This window comes from Scomber scombrus, chromosome 19 (assembly GCF_963691925.1).
Source record: "Scomber scombrus chromosome 19, fScoSco1.1, whole genome shotgun sequence".
Taxonomy (NCBI): domain Eukaryota; kingdom Metazoa; phylum Chordata; class Actinopteri; order Scombriformes; family Scombridae; genus Scomber; species Scomber scombrus.
The window spans coordinates 21,462,355-21,489,875 of record NC_084988.1 but is presented as its reverse complement, the minus strand read 5'-3'; the positions used below and the strand labels follow the sequence as shown (position 1 = coordinate 21,489,875).

Here is a 27,521-nt window from a genome sequence, read left to right as displayed (position 1 = left end):
AAAAGAGGGAGAAAGGCAAGGGTTGAGAGATAATTTAAGGAGGAGAAAGTTGGATATAAAGAGGCGAAAGAATGGAAATGAAGTACAAGAGGTGCAATGAGAGTAAAGGGAGGTAATGGATGGAGCAGAGGTAGGAGGCAGGACTTGAAGATGAGATAACAGGGAAATGACAAGAAAAAGGAGGGAGAGACAAAAGAAAAAACATGGGGGTTGTATTATTTTAGCTGCGACTTGCGTGGCTACCTGTTGCCAGCTGCTGCCTTATCCTTCACTGGGAGAGAGAGAGAGAGAGAGAGAGCTAACCATCTTCTAATAGCTTTTAGCCCTCCATATTCTTCTGGTGCTGGCAGCTATCAATCCTCGTTGGTAGCAGTCATTTGGTCTATGTGGTGGCTGAGCTAGCTGAGGGATGCCATAGATAAATACAGCCCTTGTTTTTCAAGCCCAGCGTAACTCAATGGGCTGCAGGGCAACAATAGAAAATGGTCCCACTCGGGATGATTTAGCAGAAGGTCTTTTTTAATGTAAGTCATTCCAGGAGATTTTATCGGTAAAAGATGACGACATCCTCGGCTAAATTTATCTTCTGGCTTTCGATGAAAACTTTTAAAGTGAAAACTTGAACTTATTCAGACATGAGGAGCAGAGGTGTGATGAAAAGTAGAAAGACAAAGCAGGGAAACAGACAGGAGGACTGTATCATTAGGGAATCAAATTGCTTTAAGTGCTGCTTAGAAAAAAATTCCAATGGCACAGCTTGCCTCAACAAGGGGACACTGTCACCTCACAACAGTGTGTGTGTGTGTGTGTGTGTGTGTGTGTTAATGTGTAAGCTTATTAAAGCAACCCTGCATGAATCTGCATGTGTGTGTGTGTGTAGATGTACTCGCATTGCAGCACGTCTAAAGCACTGTGTGTCTGTGCAAGTGTAACCATCTGTCTGTGTTTGTTAGAATGAAGCGGGGAGACGTGTCTGTGTGTGTGTGTGTCTGTCTGTGTGAGACCAGAGAGCAAAGCCCCTCATTTAGAAACAGCGTTAGAGAGAGAGAGAGAGAGAGAGAAAAAGAGAGAGAGTGTCATCGATAAGTATTGACCGCTTGGGCTTGTTCCAACCAAACTACCATCGCATCGGATCAAGCAGACAGACTGTATATACACACCTGTCTGTCTGGTTTCGCTTTCTCCTCTTGCACACACACACACACACACACACACACACACACACACACACACACACACACACACACACACACACACACACACACACACACACACACACACACACACACACACACACACACACACACACACACACACACACACACACACACACACTCTATCCCAACTTTGTCTGCTTGTCCACGCACAACAAACACGTGCACTTGATATACAGCGCTCCAGACCCGACTAAATACACCCCCTATCACACCGGCACTTATATTCTGAAAGCCAAACACCACTGGACATTGATTTGCTATTCTTAACACTTGAGCTGAGTGATAAACGACACTCTCGCTCACACACACACATGTGCAAGGATTTCAACAGCCTACACTATGGCAAATATATATATATTTCAACATGTTCGATGTATGTAAGCAAAAGCCTTCAAACTATTTAAAAAATTCCATGAGGTGTTAGCATGGGTGAGGAATTGACCTAAAAACTGAAAGATTTTTTTTTCAACACAAGCAGTCATGTGTGTACTAATGTGTTGTTATGGTTTCCATGGTAAGCATTTAGAGTCAAGAAAAATGCAAAAAATATAATATAAAGAAAGTACTCCCCAATATTCAGAATGTGTTTTGTAATATTGTAGCCGATGGAATATCTTCTGTCTGGTCTTCGGTTAAATGTTTTAATAACCCCCCCCCCCCACTAAAATCCAGATGTTCCAGATGATAAGCAGCTCTTTTAGGGTCGTTGTTTTTGTTGTGTAGAATATCTATGAATATGTGACGAGAAGGTCAAAAGCAGTGAAAAGGTTGAAGATGTTGCTCTTGACATCAAAAACTATAGTAATAAGAATGACTTACCTTTCACTTCCGATCCTAATTTTGCATATTTAAGCTTTTTTAATTTTTTTAAAGGATACAAGTTCTGGTATAGAGGAATGAGTGATTTGAGAGCTCGACTGGCATTGATGGCTGTGGCTCTGACCATGGTGGGCAAAATCTTCATGTCCACTATAGCACCGTCAAACAGCGGACCAAAGAATGGCACCTATACAGAAACACACACACAAGATAAAACAAATCACTCAATTTTATAGTTAAAAATGAAGTAAATCAAAGCAAAGGAAACATGTACTTTTATGAAACAGGATCATCTATGGGAGTCATTGTGGTTTTAGTGAACCGAGCCTGACAAGTAATGACTGACACGACAGGTTTTTTTTTTTTAATGATATACTATTTGATTCAGGCTATGGTTTTCTGACTTAATTCAATACTTTGCTTGTGGAATCCACCAAAGAGAATAATATCAGGCTTTTTATTGAATTAATTTGGAGACCAGGTCTCCGAGCCATGCACTCTGTGACCGAATACAGTGCTTTCAGGACAACGACGCAGGGAATATCTTATCTAACTTGTTTTAGGATTCATGGTAATTCAATATTTTTGCTTGTAGAATGAATGAAACAGAATAAGGTTATGTTATTAGTGCAGTGGTATCTATGTCATATAGAAAAAGCAGTATTTTATTGTGTTAGGTTTTGCTTGAAATGGAGTTATGCTATCAGTGCTGTGGTATTAATGTCTGTGTGTTTTAGGCTGATACATTATCCAGAGCAACAAGACTGAGGGCAAGACTCTCTCTAGGATTGTGAGACATGCTGGATGCATATCTGGGAGGTCTGGTAGGGATTGCACGCACAAATGCACACGTATACAAAAACATACAATTATGAAGCAAAACACAGCTAGAAAATTCTGAAAACCAAGATATCAAGACTTGATTCATTTAATTTCCACATAACTCCACAAATAATAAGGTGTAATAATGCAACCTGCTGTGTCACTGTAAATGTTAAAAGTGACTAATTGGTTCTTATTATATGGCAGCAAACACAGAGTTTAGTCATTTAAATTTCAGAGGCAACTGAAGCTAATTGTGAAATGTATCTACTTATAAATAACTGAAGTTGAAAATGAAATACAGCTGAATTCACAGCAGCGCAATATTTCCTCTTTCCAAGTTTTATGATTTCAAAAACTTGTCTTTCTTGGATCATATGACTGACTTACCGTAACTTGACAGGACGTAAATTGCATTCAGGCTCACTGCTTATTCTCAGCAGCCCGCGTGCTTAAGTGTGTATGTGTGCACTATTTTGGATATTGGTATCACTTTTAACCTGTTTATTTAGGCAAAATGAATGTATTTTTTGTATATATGGACACTTGAATTTTCTTTCTGAATTTATAAATCATAAAACAAAACTTTTACCACATGAATGGTTTAAATAGTAAAATAGTTCAATGCTGCATATTTAGTGGTTTTCAAATTTTGACTTTAAGTATTCAGGTCTGATTAAATTTCATAGGTATTCCAGATGCTTATAGCCTTTCTCCTTTTCTTCCACATTTCATTTGGTCCTCTGTCCTTTACGCATAGTGAATTGTATAACTGGCTTTTGACCAAATTCAGTCTCATCTCTGCACTCCAGCCTTTAAAAAGTAGACTGACCGGCTACTGAGCAACACAATATCAGCTCCACAACAGCTGATTAGCCCAGAAGACGACTGAATTATCCTTATGGCTTTCAATAATGTTTTAAATGTCCCGTCGACTAAGTGTTGTTTTAGAAGCATTTTCCACCAGTTTGAGTCCATTACATCATCTTTCATAAATCTGTATCAGTGTGGCGATGAAGTACACCGTTTTTACCTCAGGTTTTTTAAGGATATGGATGGAGTACATGTGGTTCTTCATGGGGTAGATGACGATGAGCACGTCTCCAAACTCAGTGGGGATGATCCCTCGACGGTAGTCTCTGGAATGTTCCGACCAAACGATGTGGACCTCGTCATTACCTAAGTGTCTCAGCTGGATGGTGGGGATGGACGGTAAAGAAAATTTAACATTAGAATCTGAAGAACATAAAGATCTTGTATTTTTATTTTTGCAGCACAAACAAATAACAAAAAACTAAGTCAATGCAATCCACACACACACACACACACACACACACACACACACACACACACACACACACACACACACACACACACACACACACACACACACACACACACACACACACACACACACACACACACACACACACACACACACACACACACACACACACAACAGAGACGGTCTCATACAATGAGCCTGATGGGCTATATCCATCATAAACCCAAGGCTTTTGATTTTGTGTGTGTGTATGTGCTATATAGATGGCCCTGGGGTGATGGAGTGAATGTGTGAAGATGGAGAGTGGACAAGAAGACAGAGTGAAGCTCCGGAAAGATGGAGTATAGGCTGGAAGACAGATGGGATCAAGTCCGATGCAGTGTGACGATGTGTGTGTGTGTGTGTGTGTGTGTGTGTGTGTGTGTGTGTGTGTGTGTGTGTGTGTGTGTGTGTGTGTGTGTGTGTGTGTGTGTGTGTAAGTGGTTCACATACACTCAGTGGACTACGGTCAGGGCTGGTGACAGCTCTGTCATTAACCTTGATGTTTGCCAAAATACACATACACACACACACACACCACCCTCCCACACAGAAGTCTCTCTATGTGTCTGGTGTGTCACGCTCTCTCACGTGTCCGTCGTTCTTGGCCTCGGCCCTGAGATGAACGCATGAAAGACGTTTCCTTTTAAATGTATATTTAACTAGAATCCGTTGTGTTTTAGACCTCTTGGAAGGATTTCTGTGCATAAAGTATTTATTAACCCAAAAAAACTTTCTTACCATCCATATTTCACAAGACCATGTATCAGGATGCAGTTAAAATTAATTTATATATGCCTGAAAAACTTCATGACTTACTCATCATGTTTGAGAGTGACTTCACCCACTCGCCATAATGACATTACTTGAATTCACCTGACCGCATTGAGTTATAGATTTAATTAACCTGATATTTTTCTAGCGATGCATTAAGTTGATATATTAAACACACTTCGCAAAACACACGAGATATACAGATGAATAAATCTTTTCGAGGCGCTTCTCTCTGACGTCGTCTGCGAGACACACAACTCACGGAGATATGAAGAACTGATGGGTTCTGCCATTATCACATTTGGGAGAGCGAGAATTATGAGCTTCAGGCTGTATTTTTTGGGTGTTTTAGGTGACACAGTCGAGTAAGGCTAATAAGTGGAGTCTTGCTGTCTGATGTGCTGCTCTGCGCTGCATCACTTCTTCAAAAAAAACCAAAAAACGTTATATTATTAAGATAAGAGTGATGTCATCTATAAATCCAGCATCACTCGGTTTTTTTAAACAATTTGAATAACATTTGAAGCGGATGTGAGATGAGAGGAGAATGGCACACACGGCAAAGAGTGAAAACTGGACAAATGCCCTGCGATGGACTAAACTCCCGCTGCTGTGTGTGTTTGTGTGTGTGGCATGAGGATGGATGATAAATGCCTGCCAGTATGGACATGTGTATATCTGTCGGTTTAACCTCTCTGTAGACACATTTGTCAGACTGTGTGTGTGTGTGTGTGTGTGTGTGCGCGTAATCAAGTGTGTGCTTCTGTGTCCAACGTTAACACAAATTTATAGTCTTGTGTTTATTTGAGCAGACTGATGTGAATAAAGCCCTTTGTGGATGTGTGTTTGTGTCAGGTTAAAAAGGTTTACAGTGTGTGTGTGTGTGTGTCTGTGTGTCTGTGTGGGTGTGTGTGTGTGTGTCTGTGTGGGTGTATGTGTGTGTGTTTTATGGGGCCATCAGCTGATCAGGGAGAATGATGGTGTCGGACCAGGCGCTGATAATCCAATCAGGAGCCTGCAGCGACGTGAAAGGCTGAGAAGCAGGAAGTATGATCTGATTAAAGGGACATTACGGCCATGTGTAGAGCGCCCGGTGCCTGGGGGTTGACAGGTGTACACCGATGAACACGCGCACACACACACACAGAGTTGTGTTTCCATCACTTCAGAGGACTTTACATTGACTTACATTCATTTTCTGGAGACTTCTGTAACCTTAACCATAACCCCCACATGCCTAAGCCTAACCTTAATATAACCCTATACTACACTACTGTAACGTCTAAGCAAATCTTCACCCTAAATATAATGATTTATGTTAAGGGGACTTGCTTTTTGTCCCCGTAAGGTAGGCGAGTCCCCACAATGTAAGGAACACCTGAACCACACACATACACGCTACACTACACTTTTCTAGACACTAATATAACAACACCAAACACACACAGATGTGATTTGCCATCAATGGATTGGTGTTTGTGTGTTTGTATGTGTGTGTGAGAAGCAACCTACGCTCATTTACAATGTCATTCTCAGGCAAAAAGAAAGAGAAGAGGAGGAGGGGAAAGGTAAGAAACGGAGGGAAGAGGAGTAGTGAGGGTTTTTCTCCTCGTTTCCTGTCATTGCACATCTCCCCTGTCCCCACCTCAGGAAATAAAGGGAAATTAAAGCAAAGACAATAAGCGTTATTATTACTAATTACTCCATCTTCCACACCACACACACACACACACACACACACACACACACACACACACACACACACACACACACACACACACACACACACACACACACACACACACACACACACACACACACACACACACACACACACACACACACACACACAACTGCAGTTTGGGAGAGAGCGATAGCTAGCGGATAGTCGATGCATAATGCAGAGAACCTGACTATAAAACCATTTTGAAATGTCACAGTGTTTGTGTGTGTGGGTCGCTCTACCTCACCAAGCAACAAACAGGCAATTAGGTGCACTTCCATTATCTGGATAGAAAGGAGTGAATGCTGAGAGCTACTGTACTACAGATACTCTGTGTGTGTGTGTGTGTGTGTGTGTGTGTGTGTGTGTGTGTGTGTGTGGGTGGTACCTTCTTGGTGAGGTTGTGGTCTTGGTCGTGGGGCATGCGGGTGGACACGTGGTAGATGACCTCGGTGGTGGAGGTGGCGTAATAAGGCGTGGTCTGGCCTGTGCTGCGATTCCTCTGGAGACCTCCCATGAAGCCGCAGTGAGTGGTGAGGTCCACCTACACACGCACACACACACACAGAAAGACACATTAAAAACACATTCAAAATAATAACTACATTTATAGCTTTCATGAAACGGGACATGTTGAGAAGAAAATATGTGGAAACATACAGTTTAATTTATGATATGTTTCTAGAAACGGAGTACACCTAGTTCTTAGGATTTTTTGTCGGCTACTTGTGTCAGAAAGCTCTTTACTCATCAATACGCATCAAACGGAAAGATGCAGGTAGAGGTTCAGGCTGCTGAATATACCAACATATACTGGAAGACCGTATTTGTGAACACAAACTGGTGTTGCAAAGAAAAATCAATCAATTTAAACAAAATGCACCTATAAAAACAGTCAATTATGACATAAAATTCAACACATTTGATATTTATAGACTCATTTGCTTGTTTTTCCGATATAAACTAAATACTTTTAAAAAAAAAATGTTAGTCAGATATAGTTATGCGCTATTGCAACTGTAATTCATTACAGTTCAAGGAAACAATGTTGAGAAAAATGCAGAATTTCCTCTGCTGACAATGGGATATATGTGTGAAAAAAAGAGAGAGGATGTGAGCACATTTTCTTACCTCCCAGCCCAGTCCAGACACAAAGTCTTCATAGGCCTGGCTGCCCGCTGTGTTGGTTAGGATGGAGTGTTTGTCCTCTTGGCCCTCAGCCACATAAAATACTGCTATTTTATGAGTCTCACGGCTGGAGGAGAAACGAAGGAAAACAATCATGACCGAAAGGACAAGTAATGAGAAGTGGCTTGTTAAGTCACTACCATTTATTCCAGCAATATCTAAAAGTCTAATCACTCTAATACTCCTCAAGGTCTCAGTCTTTGTATTTTTGCAACCGAATTTAAATTTAGAAAGCGGCTAACTTGTTACGACTCTTTAAGGACAAAATGACAGCTGAATTCTACTTACAGCAGAAAGAAAGAGGGAATAAAAGGGAGAATTGTAGAAATTCAAACTAGAAACTGGCTAAAAGCTGAATGTAAAGGTGAAACAGAGGAGATGAGGGAGGAACGCAGTACGGATATATTTCTCACCACTGCCGTGAGTCCAGGTTCTTCAGCTCTCTCAGCAACTTCTCGTTTTTCCTCAACAAATGAAAGTTAGTCCTGCCAAAACACACACAGAAATGCACACAAAGGTTAGGAATCATTTTCCAAAGTTATGAATAAACCTTCCTCTCTATCATTATCTGGCTAACACAGGTGCCTAATTGGCTGGTAGCCTGTTTTTGTCACTGTTTCCTGGAAATTTAAAAACAAAAAAACACAAAAAAAAAACACACCAAATCCAGGGCCAACTAATGAGACAGGAAGTAGAGCTGGCAGGACTTCTGGTAAAAACATCCAGTCAAAACAATACAAACAACACTTCATCATTCAAGAGGTAATGTTTGAGATTTTCAGATAAGTGCTTAAATCCTTATGGACATAAATATTAAATTCTTACATTCGTTTTGTATAGAGAGAACCATTTTGCTGCTAGAAAGTAGACCACACCATGAACAACATCACTAACACCAGCATGAGGATGATTCACCAAACTGCTTTTCAGTCAGTACAATATAAGGTTTTAAAAGAGCTTCATTTCAACACTTTATTTCAATTTTGAAACTAAATACTCTGTACACTAACACTGCATAAACACTATCCTGTGAAACTCTCTTTAAATAGGAAAAACTGAACTCCACCCGCTGTTGCCGTGACTTCTGAACCGTATATTTTATCCGTATATAATAAACTGGTAAATTCCTTGAGAGAAAGGCAGGCTAGATGTTCCGATGGTTTTGTAAAATCAACTCTGTTATTTTTATGTTTGAATAGCATAGAAAAAAAAAGATGGAAAAACGTTTTTAAATAGATGAACATGTAAGGTTCAGAGAGCACGAGCATTCTGCAATTACAGCATGAGGAAGCTAATAGGGATCACGTTGCTAAATAACAAAATATCTTTTAATTTTATCTGTTTAAAAAGGTCTGTGTGTGTGTGTGTGTGTGTGTGTGTGTGTGTGTGTGTGTGTGTGTGTGTGTGTGTGTGTGTGTGTGTGTGTAAAATAAAGAGCGATGCCCTGTCTAATCAAGGACAAGCGTGCCCTCATTTTTATACACACACGCTGCAGATTATGAAAGATATACAGTAGCATGCACTGTTTTGGAGTAGGTTAACATTTACCAACATCTTCATTTTATGTTCTTAAATGTAACATTGTGTTCTGGTTTGAATACCTGAGGGATACAGTCAGTCAGAGACAAGGTTAAACTCTCCAGAAGAGTCAAACTTGGCAGTGCAGTATCAGGTTGTAAAACAACACGCGTTAGCTTATCACTGTGATAAAGCAGTTGAACGAATGACAGATAAAATCTTGCAGGGTTCGCGCCGTCCCCTGAATCATCACTTTCAGCTCCCTGCCTTCCTGCCTCACATGCCATACATCACTTAAACCGATAAATAATGGACTTGCCAATATTGTTTAGTTTGGCAAGTCCATTAAAATAACCTCCTCTCTAACTGTGGTCTTATAAATATGTATTACTGGGTGTTATTATTACTTCACAAACGCATCAACACCCCATACTGACTGCGACTAGTATATCACCTTCAGGGTCTGTATAGAAAAGGCCAAAACAAAAACCTTTTATACATGCTAACTAGTTCAGGAACCGTTCAAAATCACCAGCCACCAACTTCGGGCGCCGCTGATATAAAACCAAGACTCGAGCAGTGAAGCTTGGAGTGGACTCATAATGACACATCATTCTTTTCTCTCTTAGAGAGCTAAAAAAAAAAAAAGGGGGAGAAAGAGCAGGAGATAAAGAGAGAGAGAGACAGCAATTTGCTCTTTATTAAACTGATACTTGGTAATGGCCTCATTCTCTGCTCTCAAAGACTCCATTTACACCCTGGATTATAGGGAAAAGCATAAAAGTGGACACACACATGCACGCACACGGGAGACTGTCAGTATCTTAGTGTCTGTAATGCCCCATATGAATACCTGGAGAGACATAAGGGGACAATAACAGATGATTAGACAATCTCTACTTATCTTTCTCTCTCTCCTTATTTCTTTTTTGACATCCTACAAATTTATTGAGCCTTCTCATTTTCTCATTCTCTCTAACATTCACTCACTTATTATGGCTCCATTTCTTTTTTTTTGTTTTTCCTTCTCTTTCTTCATCTACCCGTGCCGTATTCATCCTGTTTTCTGATTCGCCATCTCTCCCTCCATCATTCTCTTCTTCAACTACTCCCTTTTATTCAAACTCTAAATGGGTTGAGTTTGATCAATAGAGTACTATGCTCATTATAACACTCTCTTACACACACACACACACACACACTCATACACACACTGTGTTAAGAAGTCTATTGTGCTGGCTGAATGCAGACGGTGTAATTCCCTGGATAAAGTATAAAGAGCAATGAGTGTCCATTAGCTGGCCAGACACATTTAACGTGATACCTTGACATTGTGTGTTTTAGCTCGGAGTCATTGAGAAGATGAAATGCTGCTCCATTTGAATGGAAAAATGTGTCTAATTAGAACAAAATCCTTTAAAAAAAAAAAATCTTTTGTCTCATTTGCATTCGACAAGCATTTGGTTTGTTTTAAGGGAGACAAAAATGAATAAAAGGATTCATGCACCAAATCTGTCCTACAGCAACCTGAAAAACAGCCTCATGTTCAATGCTTCTCTTTAAATATCAAATGTGCAAAGGCAGTAAAGTCAGATTTACAAATATACATATATATATATATATACACACACATATTTATTTTTGTAGTGATAGTTTTACTTATAGATTGTGGTGCAACATGTGAAAATTGTAATCTCTTAAATTATTGAAAAGCTCTAAGATGCAAAAAGAGGTAACATGGAGTATATTTGTGCTAGGAGCTACAAACAGAAGCAAAGACATCTGCTTCAACTTAAAATGTCTCAATTGGTTTCTAATACATATGGAATGTAAAATATAAACATATAAATAAAATATATAAAAATGGAAATATGGAACCCGTTCTTGACACCAAACCCCTAAGGGACTGACTAGAAGGCCATTAATATACGCTGATATCACAGATATATCAGCATCTTCATATATTCCACGCTAGTTGATAGGCCATAGTCTGCATTTTCCTCTATTCAAAATGTGCTGTTGAACTCTTAAACAGTAAAACACCCTGCCAAATGATAACCACACACCAGGGATGCTTGCCAGAATAAGTGAAACACTTGACGTGTTGAGATCTATTGCCAGCCTGTGTCCGGTCTCACCTCTTCTCCCAGGAGTTGAGTCCCAGTATGTTGATCAATAGTCTGCAGTAGTAGAAGGCGGACTGTGGTGTCTGGGTCTCTGGTTCAGGTTGCTGCACTGCTCTCATGTTCAAATCCTCACCTCTCTGCAACACACATTTCAATTTAATGCAAAAAATATAAATATTAAACAAATGAGAAAGAAAATATATAATAATGTTTAACAGAAAGCATTTCTTTAGGATGTATCTCTCCATAATTTTTTCATGCCATCCACTCAGTGCACATATTGTTATCCTTAAAAATTATATATATATGTACAGTAGCTATCACAAAAAAATTATCCTCTTGTTATAAGCCATCTTTTAATATATTTTTATAACACTAACAACTAATTGCGAATAGAGAAAATAGTCAACATATTAATGGGTAATGAAAATAATTGTTAGTTACAGCCCTTAGTGATTCAAATGAATGAGCTCATTCTGTTGACATGAATATGGACGATACGCACATGAAGGACGAACTCTCGCTCGGCAGCGCTCTGCTTCAGGATGGCGTTGATCACGTCGTTCTCCTGCTTTTCTGAAACACAGGCTGGAGGAGGGGCCGGGATGTTGAGCGGCATGCCTGAAGGGGGAGGGGGGGGGACAGATCAGGACAGTAAGTTACTGTAGCTGTAAAGAATTGCTATTTTTAGAACTTCAGGACAAGAGTTACACTGATACTGACAAATATGCCACACCTCCCCTGTTTTACTGAAGCAACTGAGGGATAAAAGTCTGTAAAATAGTCAATGAAAATCACTTAAGGAGCTGCTAACATACTTTGACTTTGTGTGTGTGTGTGTGTGTGTGTGTTTTTACCTGCCCTCTGAAGACATTCTGGACTGGAGTATCCCAGATACTGCAGCATTTCATCCAGTGCGTCATCTCCTTCCCTAAGCGAATCCCACGCCGGCACCGCCTCCCGACACACACGCTTAGCCAATGGCGGCGCCAGAAGCTGTTCCGAGCACAGCTCTCCTCTATCCCCCTCCGCATCCATTCTGTGCTCCGTGTTCCCCTCCTCCTGCTCCTCCTCTTCCTCTTGTCCCCCTCTTTCCTTCTCAGCGACTTTCCTCTCCTCTCCTTCCTCCTCTCCCTCTCCCTCCAACTCTTGCCCTTCGCCCTCCGTCCCTCGTCCTCCCTCCTCAGACTCTCTTTCCTCCTGCCCGTCTTCCTCTACCTCTCCTCTCTCAGCTTCCGTCTTTTTCATCGGACCACCTGGCGGGGTGCGTAAGTGGAGATTCGCACTGTGAGGAGATTGTGTTTGTGTGAGGAGGGTGTGTGCCGGGCTGCTCGGGGTGCACGGTGGGGGCCCGTAAAGGACGGCGGAGTCCCAGGAGTGCTTTCCGGCTACGTCTCGGATGATGACGCGAACGCAGGCGGGAGCGGAGGACAAACCGGCTGTCATTCCGCCTCCCGGTACACCAGACTCTGACCGGATCTGGAGAAAAGAGAAAGAAATGAATGAATCACTGAATACAGATTAGAAAAATCATCCTAATGCTAAATTACTGAAGCTTGGAGTAACTTTACACCAAACTGAAAAGTAGTGTTCTCTTGCTGAAAATGCTCAAGTCTTGTGATCAGTGTGCAGCAGTGATGTCACAGTGTACTCTGTACCCTGCACTTAGGTTCACCTCTACATCACTACAGTAAGGTGAGAAGTTAAACCACTACAGCTCAGCAAAATCAAGATTTTCAGGGGGTGTTTTGCTTGATTTGTTTTAACTAAAGCTACAATGCTACCGCTGATAAAAATCTATAAGGCAGTCTTAACAAGGACATTATCAAAGCCAGGCTACGACTAAAGGAGTTTTAAAATCCTAATTGATTTTGAAATCAGATTTTGCAAGATTTCAAAATAATGTCGATCGCACACAACAGGATATAATAAAGATTATCGTGCCAGAGGGAGGAATGCATCATCTCAAGTGTGTGAAGCAGATGTTAACAAAATGGAGACGGACATGGTGCAATAACTTGCTTTAGTAAATCTCTTATGCTTGACGGTATGGTTATGTCATGGAGGGCAGTACATGGAGGCCAAAACACCAGAACAACAGCTTGTTGTTTCATTGCTATCGCCCTTTTAAGTCATCTCATTCACTTTCATCTCCTTGTAGATTTATCTCTCTCATTTGCTATTGCGGTCCCGCTCGGAAAGTAGTGACATAATCATCCACGTTAAAAAAAAAACGTCTGAAATTATTGGGGCAGGCCCGATAAGTCTGAGTGCAGTTCTGGAGGGCTAAGACTGAATCTGTAAACCCAGATAATTTGGGCCCAACATCTGTACTGACCAAAGTCCCAGACTAGATTTGTCCTGAGATTGTCAGGAGGGGTGAATCAGGGATAAATCAGCCCAAAACTCCTACAGTCTGAGCCGGGCTTAAGATCAAATCTACCTTAAGTTTGAGATCATTCAGCTTCATTTACAATAACAAAGAGCGGTTATAAACTGGTCTAAAAGTATTGTAGTGTGTTTTAAGCTTATTTAATTTAGAAAGCATGACATTTTTGTTTAAGTTCTGTCTACCTGAAGCACTGAAAGCAGCGTGGAGCCGTTCAGAACCAGGAACTGTAGGTTTGGTGAGTGGAACAGTTCTGGTCCCAGATCTGCACTCTCACAGTACGGGTTGTCTTGGTTCTCACACACCTAGAAAACATGGAGCACAGTGTCAAAGTAGGAAAACACTCAAAAATTCTCCTTAAAACAGACAAGTAATCATCACCATATACACAACACATCATAGTAGTGCCACACACACACACACACACACACACACACACACACACACACACACACAGTATAACAGTACAGTATAACAGTACCTGGCTAGATAGAGTAGCAGGCCCTCCAGACATGGGGTAATGCCCTAGATGGTTGACCAGGTGGGTGATAACGGTCCTGGCTGCTATGGAAACCAGGCCCTGCTGAATACGGCTACGAACTGTAGAAAGAAAAACGGAAACAAAAATAGAAGTCAAGTATTTGGATAACACAGATACTTCCTAATTTTTACTGTTGTGACGCCTGAAATGAAAACTCAATATTTTCTAATAACAGTAAAAACCAAAAGCCACAATGAAGCTATTCTTGGAGATGGTTACCTATTGATCTACATAAAAACACAATAACTTCATCACGTACAAAATTAAGCATTAACATTATTGCTCCATATTGGGGTAAAAGGTGTGACTGTTACTCTAAGTTGATATTTAGGTTCTGACTTTGAAGACACCTTCAGAAATTACAGGCAAAACAAGAAAGAGTTACAAACACACATTTGGCTTGTACATAGTCTGCCCCATGCTGAGAAGAAGCCAATGCCATCACACACTGTGCTGGTAGCAGATCCAGGCTAATCAACATCATTACACACACACTGTGACACAAACACACGTTCAAACAGCTCCTTATTGACAGAACTGTGTGTAGACTACAGATATGTATTGACCAGGCATTCTCGACGACCCCCTTGAGCCTCAGGAGAGGTCGGGATGAGGAAGGGAAAGAAAAAAGGGGGAAAAAAAGAAAAAAAACGAGGAAAGGCAAATCAACATATATGAGTGAATCACATAAAGAAAAACTGAAGTGAAAGATATAAAATTACAGAATAATAATAAAAGTTAAGACAAGAATGTTAGCAGTGAAGACTAGAGGATGGGAAGAGAGAAAAGAGAGGAGTTGAAGCATGGTCTATCATGGTGCTCCAGGCATTAGTGTAGTCACGGTGTCCTGGTGGACCGCAGCGGGGGACAATACACACTCTCACACGGATGCACACACACCGGTGTGCTCGCATACACACACACACACACACAACTGACTTCTTCCATCTTTAGTGATTGGCAGTGGTTCGGTGACGGAGCTGGATCATATTGTCCAGACATTTTATGTGTGTGTGTGTGTGTGTATGTCTGTCTGTGTCAGTGCACTACTTTACATATATAGATATATTTCATAGATTTAATGTAAATATATTCCTGGTGATGTCTTGTATGTCTGTTTGTGGCATCTGTATGTAATTCAAAATAAATATATACATGCTTCATTTCTGTATATCTTCCTGTTGTCTAATTAATATGCTGTGTTAGTCCTGACTGGATCTAGCAGCATCATATAATTCACATAACAACTCACGTCATAGAACCAAATGATAGTTATAATGACCCAGTAGTAGTGTAGTGTGTCCCTGCTGTTGAATTAAATACCTTCAGTGACTGGCTGTAGCTTGCTGGAGCGTTCAGAGTCCGGGCTGTGCAGCGGTTCTGGTTCTCTGAGGCTCTCTAATGGCAGGAAGGGGTCGTAGTCTGGACTGAGCAGGTCTGACAGCTGCAGCGGATTATACTTGGCGCTGGAGATAGACTGAGCTCCGTACACACACCCGTGCAACACCTAGAGAGAGTTAAAAAAAAAAAAAAAAAAAGATAAGCAATGTGGTTCCTGATTGGATTCCATTTAACCTTATTTATAATCCAGGTTATGTTAAAAACTTTAAACATGGGGAATGTTTTGGTGGACTCATAATGTAATTACAATGTGCAAGTGATTGTGTGTGTGTGTGTGTGGGTGTGTGTGTGTGTGTGTGTTAGGGGCTTAGTTTATCACGATGACACAAACTCCCCTACATACCTTATAAATACAGCTGAGCAGGGTCTTGGTGGGCTGCTCCCTGTCTAAGGGGCTTTGTGTTTGAACAGGCTGAAGGAGAGTCTTTGGAGGCAGAGCCATCACCCAGTCCAGCAGACACAACAGGAGGGACACTACCAGCTGCAACACACACACAGTCATGAGGTTACTACACAGGTAAAACAAGTAATGTAATGAGAAAAACGTTAGAGAGAGTGTTTGTGTGTGTGTGTGTGTGTGTGTGTGTGTGTGTGTGTGTGTGTGTGTGTGTGTGTGTGTGTGTGTGTGTGTGTTACCCTCTTATCCAGCTCATGAGGAGAGGACTCAGTAGTAGGCAGCAGGTACGTGATGGTGGCAATCAAAATCTAGGAAAAATAAAATCAAACACATTTGTTTTTAATGATAAAAAAAAAACTACACCCAGTAAAAAAACCCATAAAGAATAATTATTTGAGATCTAACAAGGAAATTAAAGCCAATTAGAAGAAAATATAACATTACATTTGTAATTTAATTTTGAAAAAAATCACTTCCAGAGGAGCAATAAGAATATCCACATTAATATAATTTCATTTTATAACGGCATTTTAAAATGAAAATGATCTTCTCCGTCCTTACTAACATGCCTGAAACCAATCATGTATACTGGGTCAGTATAACCATTGATTAAATGATCACTTCAGGCACTGGTGAGGTTAAAAAAAAAGCAGTAAAGTCAGTAAATCAGTCTGCATTGATCTATAAATGTTTTTTTCTTTGTAATTAGTTCTTTTTATTCCTTTTCTTTATGTTGTCACTTGTTCTTTCTTATTATCAGCTTGTCAATTAACTGTGAAGCACTTTGAACTACATTAACCTGTATGAAAGCTGCTATATAAATCAAATTTGATTAATTGATTGATTGAATACTGTGAATGTTATCCTCAGCTGCTTTATACTGTATGAAAAGTTTCTCCTTCAGTTCATTAAATCTCTGCAGCATCTGAAGGCATCAGAACTGATATGTGGATAAATCTGCAGCCTCTGAAAAGTGCAGCGCCGTAACGTATTGACGTTCACTGTGTTTACCTTCACTAAATCACCACAAATAACTAATTTGGGGATTTAGAAACGTGATTAATCGTACACAAATTTACATCTTACCTCAACGATCTTCTTTGGAGTGTCGGGAGGGAATTTGAGAAGATGATCCACATGACTGATGAGAAGGTGAAGGATGTCCGACGCCACCAGTGCTACATTCTTATTGGGATACTGGGAAATGACACACAGTATTCATGTTAATTCAGATACAATCATATATTAGTCACCATACTTTAAATATATAAGTTTTAAATCCTATCTGAAATATTCATAAAAGTTTTTAATTATTTTTTAGAACACAATAAAATACAAGTCAAAACGTCTGCTATGAAAAAGGTCAATTAGTGGCCAGGGAGAGAATTCACAGATTAGTCAGGCTCTAAACAGGATCATCATCTACACAACAAAAAATGCTTCTGGATAAAATGAGGGAGGGGTAGCAGGATGAGAGGGACAGCAGGAAGAAGTGGCTCTGCATGGAAATATTACAATCCCTCGAGCTTTGTGTGTATGTGTGTGTGTGTCACAGAGCCCGTGGCTGAGGCTACTGGCTGCTGCTGCTACGAAGGCAAGAGATTCAAAAGTGGACAAGATGTGTGTATAAGTGTGTGTGTGTGTGTGTCACAGCTTGCAGCATTCCCCTTGGATTAGTCTCCTATCTGAAGGAGGACCAAACATATTGACAGTCCAGGGTTTGCTCCCAGGAGTGAGTGAATGCAAGTGTGTGTGTGTGCACGAGTGTGTGTCGCTGTAGTGTCTTAGCAGGCCATTGGCTGCCGATACACAAGCTAAGGATTCCAAGGTGGAAAAAGGTATGTGTGTGTGTGTGTGTTTCCATCTAGAGTCACTTGGCTGGAGATGAGACAGTGAATGTTGGACAGTGTTATTGTGATCCACAGGCCTCCCAGTCTAGTGGCCTGAAACAGACCACTGAGGCAATTTCACCCAACACTAAAATATCATCTCCAACAATGTTTTCCCATCATACTTTGGCTCCACACAGCTCACCATGTTTAAACACATCGAGATCCCAACTGTCCAGTTTTCAGCCAGTGTTTTGGCGCTTTAAAATAACCTTCCTTTTGATTTTCAGCAGCTACATTACATCCTCACTCATTTGTACAGTTTTAATCCCATGACCTGTGTCACTGCAAATCATTCCCTTTTAGTACCCCCACCTCACATTTCTAGTTTTACCCACTTTACTTTATAGTGACTTTATTTTATTACTTATTATTATATTTTATTTAACTTTTTTTTGAGTATTCTGAATTTCTACATTTTATCGTACCTCTGGTGTTTCCTCATTGCAAATACATGAAAGTCATGATAGCGTCTCCTCAGTTCCTGTTTTTATTGAGTCATTATTTATTTATTTTTCATTTTGTTTGTTTTGTTTTTTAATATGTAAAGCATTTTGTGTTACATTACTATGTATGAAAAGTGCTATTCAAAGTAAAGACTGATTGACAGATTGATTGATTTCATTGGAGTTTTGTAAGTAGGATTCACTTTATCTCATGCAATATGCTAACATGACTAAATACAGTTGCTATTAAAATGTAGAAGAAACATTTAACTGTCACTTAAACTGGTGCATTAGTCATTTTACTATTTTGAAGTCATGACATTGTTATTGTATTTAATCATAAAGTGCCCTTTGAATTAGCATTAGGAAGAGGAGCAGATGTTCAGACACTCAGATCAGTATGACAGGCAGCTAATCAGAGCTTGTTTGGTTCAGATTCATTGCTTTGGTCTTATTTCACTGGATCACAGTCAGAGTCAGAGTCTGTACGGTGGTCACCAGGGACAAAGTTTGAGTCTGACGATGTTATCCAGTTGGTTTGACACTGATTTGACTCATATTTCAAAGACTATTTTCTGATTGGTGTTTGAAGCTCAAAAAGTAGCCTGGACAGAACAATAACTGATGATGACTCACAGCACAGACAGTGTGACTGACCTTCAGAGTGACACAGATGACATTGAGAGCATCCTTAATCTGTGGATGTTGAGTCCCATGAGACAACTCCTCACACAGCCAGATCCCCAGACTGCACAGAGCCACACACCTGATAAAAGAAGTACAGTATGAGTCAACAGTTATACACACACATAGAAAAAGACACTCAAAGATCCATACAAATGCTGTGTATTGGAGTCAATAAACAAATGTACATATATATGTTTAAAAAAAAACAAAAAAAAACAGACAAACAGAAAACAAGTATGTGAAAACAAACAGGTAGTCATGTGTTTTGCTGTTTTGCCGTTTTAATTTCCATTAACCTCTTTAAATATTATGCAATCCAATAAAACACCATAACAAATTCTGACCTCATAAATTACCACAGAGAAGGGTCAAATCCTCTCTCAGTTTAAAAAAGGTAGTACTTCATAAAGTAGTAACAGAGTAAATAAAGCTAATACCAAAGGTGCACACGTACACACACGTACACACACGTACACACACGTACACACACGTACACACACGTACACACACGTACACACACGTACACACACGTACACACACGTACACACACGTACACACACGTACACACACGTACACACACTGTGCACTTACCTAGCAGGCGCGGAGGGTTCGTCCCGCGCAGAGGTCAGGATGGTTTTGATAATGTGCTCCTGAAACACAAAGCATACAGAGCAAACACGGTTAATTTATCTATCACAGTGCAAAGTATTAGTTTTGAGCTGGGCTGTAATGTAAACACTGTGAAACTCCTCATCTGTGTTCAATTAACCTTTCCTCCAGGTTTTTTTTCTGAAGAGACTCTGTGAAAACTCTAACTGATTTGTCTTTCAGATAATGAGAAAACGTATTCAAAGAATCACTTCATGAAGTGTTAATATATATTATACAAACACTAAATATGGACACACAGTCACAGTACAGACACATCTACACATATGCAAACGCGCACACACACACACGTTTGTCTGGTCCCTTTGGTCAGCGTTAATGGCCGCTTAGTGATTCAGAACCGGTTTCTGTCTTGTAAGGAACCAGCGAGCCGGACAGAGATGCTGCCGCGCATGGCATTAACTGTTTACGCAGCAACAACAACAATAACAACATTACTCCCATAGCTCTAGACTGTTACAAGAATGACTGATGAGACATTAACCTATTAGTTTGGTTCTGAGACCCACTGAGGAGAGCAGACGTGTGTTGCAGGGTTTGGGCTGACCTGGATTACACAGAGAAGTAAATAAAGTTCTGATTAAGTGTTCGATCCTAGGTTTAGCTAGATGTTAGTTTTAAAACACACTGACATATTTCCCTCAGTTCCTGTGATATAAGCATGATGACCTATCTCAACTTAATGTTCTCTTGTTTTTAAAAAATGATGATTGCTAAAACCAAGGAGGATCAGAAGCTACATCCTTTCTCTCCTCTCCTTCTTTTCTGATGCTGGATCAAATGCTAAATATGGTAAACAGAGTAAAATATTTGGGTCACATCGTCAGGGATGATTTATGTGATGCATCAATGTTGTAAAATGTATGCACAAGATAATATGCTGGCAGTTAAATTAAGAAGCTGCAGGTGGCATTTAATGATGCTTTCAGAATCTTATATACTGTTCAGGGTCTAATTTGACCCATATATATATATATATTTTTTTTAAAACACAGTTTATTCAACTTTAATATCATTAAATTAAAGCGTTATGTTCTCTGATGTAATATAACGTTGGACCATTATATTGTGTGATTTTAAATATTTTTTCTTCATCAACAATAAAACCCAAAAGCTAAATAATACACACTCTCTGCTCTCTAAAAGCTTCATTAAGAATTAATCACCAATTTATTAATGACTGATGAGGTGTTTATCAATGATTTGAGGTTCTGAAATTATGTATAAAGATTAAGAGTTAAGCTCCCATACTGTACAAGTGCAAGTCATATCTTTGTTTTATTGATATGGACCTACAGGTGTGTCTGAAATAAGTTTTCTTCTTCTTTTTCTTCTAGTTTACCTTGACATCAGGGAACTTGGTGAGCACCACGTCAGCTGTGGTGGGATGGAGGGCCGGGAGTTCCCCATACAAGTTGGGAAAACACACCAGAGACCCAAGCAGGATCTGGGCCTCCACTCTCGGGGCCTGGGACGGAGAAACCAGAAGGAAAAAAGAAAAAAATAAATGTAAAGAGACCGATAGATAAAATACATTTAAAAATGTAATTCTCTCTTCATCAAAGTATTTTGTGCAAGTTTCAGTATGTGATGTGTGAGCATGTACTGTGCATGTGTATCAAACTGTATTTGTGCTGAACAACACTGTATACAGGTGTGTTTCTGTGTTTCTTACATTTAGTGATGAGCAGGCAGTGACTCTAGAAGCTGCAATTATGAAGTCCAGAATCAACATGGTGGCTCCAGGTAGACCGATACTGAAGAACCTAGGACTGCAGTGCTTGATGATGGTGTTCACAATGTCCTACAGTGAAAGAAACAAATTAATCAATCACACCCTTATTGCTGTAATACATTTTCATTCTCTGCAAAAGCTCTTAGTCCATCCATCTATCTGACTTAGTAGAAAATGATACAATAGTTAAACATACAGATTTTGGCACCTTTATGTAAATTAATTCTACGGAAACTAACACAGTGGTTACTGATAGAATACGTTTGTTTATGTATTGTTTTAAATGTTTATTTGTGCATGAATACACACACACACACACACACACACACACACACACACACACACACACACACACACACACATTACCTGGTCTTGGTGCAGCAGTCCTTGGTGCATGATGTTGTAGAAGTGTGTGAGAAAGTCTGTGTTTGGGGAAACATCTTGCCGCCTTTTCATGATCCTGCAGATCAGTTTATAGGCATGAAGCTTCCCCTGCTTGTAACGCTCTGTCAGCATGGTGGCCTGGTGGAAAATGCACACACACTCAAACATATGTACATGTGCACAAAAAACAGTATATAAGAACTGTATCTGTTAACTGGCTACTACAGTATATTAAGGCACACTGAATACAATTAATATGACAGTATTAGTTACTAGCAAAATACAGATGGCCCTTAATCTCATGTGTGACTTCAATGTCCTGTAGTGATCACTACTCACACCTACCTTGAAGAGCCATGGAGTGAGGATCCTCAGGGGTGGGATCAGAACAGGGGGAGGGGGTGATGACTGGTTGTCATGAGAAATACCCAAATTATCTCTGATCTGAAAAAAAAAAAAAAAAGAGTAGTTTTTAGTTACAGGATCTTTATAGAACGTGCTCTGTATTAATCATGTGTATCAGTACGCACCTTTGCCAGGTTTTGCCACAGTTCGCAAAGGTAGTCGAAGACCTGAGCATGGATTTCTGGATCTTTGATGGTATTGACATCCCCCAGGATACCTAGCATCCTCCGCCACATTACCGTGGCAACATCTGCGTGCCATCCAGTTAGCGAGCCACCTGCCATCACACTGCAGTCCTCACTTGGGAACTCGCTCGTTTCTGGAATCAATCAATCAATTAATCAGTGACTCCTCTCTCATTGACAACAGAGCTCAGTGGAAGGAAACATGGTGGAGATAAATTCATGTGTTTAAATGTTTGTGTGTGTGAGTGTTACCTAGGTCATCTGGGGTCTGTAAGACAGAGTTGTGGAGCTTCTGGTCCAGCTGGAGGTGTGTGTGCGATTGGGAGTGTGTGCGATCGGCGTGCTCTGCTGTCAGCGTGGCAGGGGACGGCGTCTGAGATCGAGAGCCTCCGAGGGAATGCATGGGAGACGCACTCTCAGAACCTACAAATAATAAGTCGTACATGAAGAGAAGAAAAGAATACACTGGAGCAACAACTCCAAATACGTCCATGTTCTTCACAATGATCATATTACACACATACCAGTCACAGTGACAGTGTGGCTAAGGCTGCTGGTCTCTGAGTCAATGTGAAGCGTCGTCAAACTTTCTACTTCGTGTTCTTCACAGGTCACGCCTCCTCCTAGGCTGTCCTGGTCCAGTGAGCTGCCTCGTCCTCCTCCTCCAGATCCGACTCCACCTGGGCATGCTTCTGAAGTGAAAGTAAAATCTACCAAAAAAACAATGTTGAACATTAGGAATTATGTTAGGTTCCAGGGCTTAAAATTCAAACAAGACTATTTAGGGTTTCTCTCTTTAGCAAGGATTCCACATTGGGTCAAATAGGGAGTGCACAAATTTACTTTTTAACCATAGTTTCCTGCTAAAGTTTGCAATAATATGTCAAAAACATGATGGGAATTTAGTTTTACAAATTTAAAGAAACAGAGAGAAATAATAATCTAAATTAGGTGATTTTTCTGCTCTCATCTTAATATACTATATATTTATATCCCATGACAGAAACCTACAGGGGTTGATCTATCATTTCAAATGTACAAAAAGCTACATTTCAAAAATCCTGTAGCATTGTCGCAGTTTGTATATGTAAAGGGAAAAAAACAACTGGTGTGGGCTCCTTACTATCAAACTTGCAGGTGGAGTATTGAAAGGCGTTAAAGGAGTCCGACTGGCTGTCAGAGCTGATGACATCGGATCCGCTGGCACTAGCGGGTGACGTCCACTCAGAGGGAACACCCGGATCGTCAATAGGCCGAGGGTCATCTGAGGGTCGTGATCCAGGACTCTGACCAGCCTCAAGTAGCTCCGGCAGGTCCCTGGGAACCTCTAGACTGCCTGGGCTGCTGCCACGACGGCCCTGCGTGTCCAAGGAGGAAACAGGGTCTAAATGTGCTTTCAGTGAGGGCAAAGTTAGATTGTAAATGTACATTTCTGGTAGATGATGGAAGTAAAATACATGGGAGGTGAGACTCACACAGACATGACTGAGATGAAAGACATTTTCAAACACTAGACAAGACAAAATTGATTCAAAAAGGCAGCTAAGTCTGGGGTGAAATAAAGTGATCAAGTGGAGAATTGAAAACGTTACAAAAGAATAACTAAACATGCAAAAGTCACAAAAGGTTGGGTTGAATGTGAAAGTTTCCACTGTATCTCCACCTCTGTAGATGTGTGACTGTATGTGAGTGTATGTCAAAATGGCAAAAACGTGTTAAAACCGTTTCACAGTTAGTACATCGGAGGTGACGAGTTCATTCCTTTACTGTAATGTCATACCCTGTACATTTCTTACAAAACAACTGTTACAAACAACACATTTAAAAAAAAAATGTTTGTATCAGCCTCAAAAATCCTATATTGGTCGGCTATACTGTAGATTCCTGAGTGTTGTTCTAATTATATTCTTGTTGTGTGTGTGTGTGTGTGTGTGTGTGTGTGTGTGTGTGTGTGTGTGTGTGTGTGTGTGTGTGTGTGTGTGTGTGTGTGTGTATGTTCTGTCGGAGGCTACTTTTGGGGACAATTTTCAGTCTAGGGACCAGTTAATTGGAGACAGCTTGTGCAATTGAGAACAAAAGTCATGTCTCCAATTAGGAAAAGGCTGTTTTCTGGGTCAGCAGTTAAGGTTAGGGTTAGGCAAGTAGTGGTGATGGTCAGGGTTAGGGTACTTCTCCAAAAAAAGAATGTAAGTCTATGTCATGTCCCCAAAAGTGACCATGGTCTGACATGTGTGTGAGTGTGTGTTATACTGACCGTTGTTCCTTTGGCCCTCAGTCTCTCCTGGATGAACTCATCCATGAGGTCAGAGAAGTTTGGGTTGCTGCTTCCTACATCGCTAGACACTGGACGGGCCTTCTGGACCACCTCCTCTTTGTTGGCTACACATAGACAAACACACATTAAAGACAAACACAGAGGCAGATGATAGTCAGTCTAAGATAGAAATAGACACATGCACACGTTCACACACTAACACACACAAACAGATGGACACGCAGACAGGTAAGACGTAGGCAGTGATAGACAGTGATAGATCCATACCCACACAGACAGCTTAAAAGACACAAATCTGAGTAATAACTTTCAGGAATTTGTGGTATAACTATGTATCAAATGTGATTTGCTGGCCAAGTCCATTAAGTAGTATTCTTGGGTTACAAGAAAGATGCTGACTGTATTATTTGACTTCCCAAGAAGGAAGCTGTGGGACTTCTTTACAGTCAACACAACTCCAGTGGTGCCATTATGAACCGTGGAGTGTTTAAATGACTGTTTAAATGCTGATAGTTAAGTGATCAGACATTATAATACAATATCCACAATATCCACACAACAAACCGTAGTTTCTCTCTCTCTTTAGATTATAAGATCGGTCCTGATGTGTATGTACTGTAGGCCCTGAAGTAAAAAAGCAAAAAGACTGAGCGTAAAAAAAATATTTAAAAAAGCCACGACACAGCAGGCAAACCCACCAGAAAAGCAATGCGAGAGTTAATTCACACCATGCACAAAGAGCGAGAGAGAGAATGAGAGTGTGTGTGTCACCTTGTTAGGTCCAAACAGGCAGCATATCAGAGGCTCACATTAGTGCAGTTTTGTTACTATGAGTTATGTTGCTGTTAGATTGGAGGCGACACCAGCGGTCAGTGTGAGTTTATAACCTCTGATTAACAAAAAGTGTCCATTAATGTGCTGCCTACATTATTAACCAACTAGTCTTTTTGATTCCTGAAACTCAGGCTGGTGTTGTTTGACAGAGCCGGGCTACTTCCACAACCGTTATCGGTAAAGCTTAAAAAAACAAGAATGAAAATCTTGACTTTGCTGCCACCTAGGTGATGGAAAAACAAGACCTGAGGCTAGAAACATCCACAAAACAAGACAGGTTATGTTCAAACTGCACTGCCTTACACTCACTCACCACAGTGATCATATGGAGAGAACAGAGGCTGCCAGCAAACAAACTTACCAAAGTAAAAAAAAGTCAAAATAGTTGGTGTCTCTTTCGCAACTACAATTATATAATTATTTATAGGTCTTCTTCCATGATGCTTGTCATGTATAGTTAGAGATTATTATACTGTAATGGTTATTTGCCATGACAACAGCAACAGGAGTGGCATCTATAGATGACACAAAGGGCTTGCCTAAAGATTCAATACATAAATGCTGACGTGTAAACTGTATTCTTGTTAGAATTACAGTATAAAAAGGCTAGTATTATAGTCTGAGTTAAAGGAGCACTTAAGATATGCTAAGCTATGATGTTAGCTCACACTATAATTCACTCACACGGCTTCTGTCCGCTTAAATGGCTTTACAAGCTTGAAAACACATCTATCTGGACTATATTTGTATAAAACAGCATGGGGTCACAATGAGCATGATAGCATTTTGTTTGCAGATCTATGAAATAAAAATGTACATGTAGCATATTTACTAAGCCAATTAGGATGAGCTTACTTAACTACTTGGGCTATCTCTATAAAGAGATATTCTTTTTCCCCCCAAATTATAGATGACTAAAAGCTATGGACAGCCTTGTCTCCAATTCCAAAAAAAGCCATACTGCCTAAATTTGTGGGGCACATCAGAATATATTCTGAAAACAGCAATATTCTGTGGTCTTCCTACAGCATTGTACATTGATGATGAATCCCTCAAGTTCTACAAAGCAGCCGTACAGGCTTTCTTGCTGATCCACTAGGTGCTAATTTGCTCACTTTAGAAACACTACAAAAGGAGCTTATTAAAACTCTGACAGCAGAGCGCAGCAGAGCACATCAGAGAACTTACAGGTGACTTTTAGATTACAAAGCAACTACAAAACTACTGAAAGCTTTAGTCTTTTAAAAAGAAGCACTTCTCTTTCTTGTGAGTTAAGGCCAATTGACCTTAACGGTGAGATAGCTTGGTTAAATGTGGTGGTGGTGGTGGGGGTTATTGTAGTTCAGGAAAATAATCAGCTGCTGTGTTGAGGCAGATATAGTACACCGCAGCTCAAGCATCTGTGCCCGTGGAAAAAAGGATGTAAGCTTCGATGTCAATTCATTTGCAAGGTCTTAAGACATGGAAGCATGCTTCTCTTTTTACAGGAACAATCCCAATCTTGGTTGAGTAAGCTCATTCTGATCAGCTGAGCATAGTCTTTTTCTTTTTTTTTTAGCGCTTTGATCTGTGAAGTTGTGTGGTTAAACTGATAAGAGGGCTCCTGTGTTTATAGAACGGAGGATTATGCGTAACCATCAGCAGCCGCAGAATTTAACTAGTTCAACACAAAAGGGGCCAGCCAGCCAGACAACCACACAACCACAGCCTATCATTTATGGTTTTAGTCTGCATGGAGTACCAGATCACTGAGGTTGTTATAAATATAGTTAT

At 40.3% G+C, this 27,521-nt stretch overlaps 1 protein-coding gene across 1 annotated transcript in view; it reads right to left on the bottom strand.

Annotated features, from left to right (window-relative positions):
- Positions 1–27,521, bottom strand: part of ralgapa1 (Ral GTPase activating protein catalytic subunit alpha 1) — a gene marked incomplete in the record, with an annotated part of 70,003 nt that overhangs the window by 22,735 nt on the left and 19,747 nt on the right. Inside the window, 25 exon segments of the mRNA XM_062439716.1 lie at positions 2,096–2,223; positions 3,892–4,050; positions 7,068–7,223; positions 7,811–7,934; positions 8,281–8,352; positions 11,524–11,648; positions 12,017–12,132; positions 12,369–12,990; positions 14,086–14,205; positions 14,382–14,500; positions 15,765–15,948; positions 16,186–16,323; positions 16,479–16,547; positions 17,326–17,436; positions 19,232–19,340; positions 19,853–19,911; positions 21,273–21,398; positions 21,606–21,734; positions 22,032–22,187; positions 22,395–22,493; positions 22,580–22,773; positions 22,892–23,062; positions 23,164–23,349; positions 23,763–23,997; positions 24,894–25,018. Coding sequence (XP_062295700.1) covers positions 2,096–2,223; positions 3,892–4,050; positions 7,068–7,223; positions 7,811–7,934; positions 8,281–8,352; positions 11,524–11,648; positions 12,017–12,132; positions 12,369–12,990; positions 14,086–14,205; positions 14,382–14,500; positions 15,765–15,948; positions 16,186–16,323; positions 16,479–16,547; positions 17,326–17,436; positions 19,232–19,340; positions 19,853–19,911; positions 21,273–21,398; positions 21,606–21,734; positions 22,032–22,187; positions 22,395–22,493; positions 22,580–22,773; positions 22,892–23,062; positions 23,164–23,349; positions 23,763–23,997; positions 24,894–25,018 — 3,832 coding nt within the window.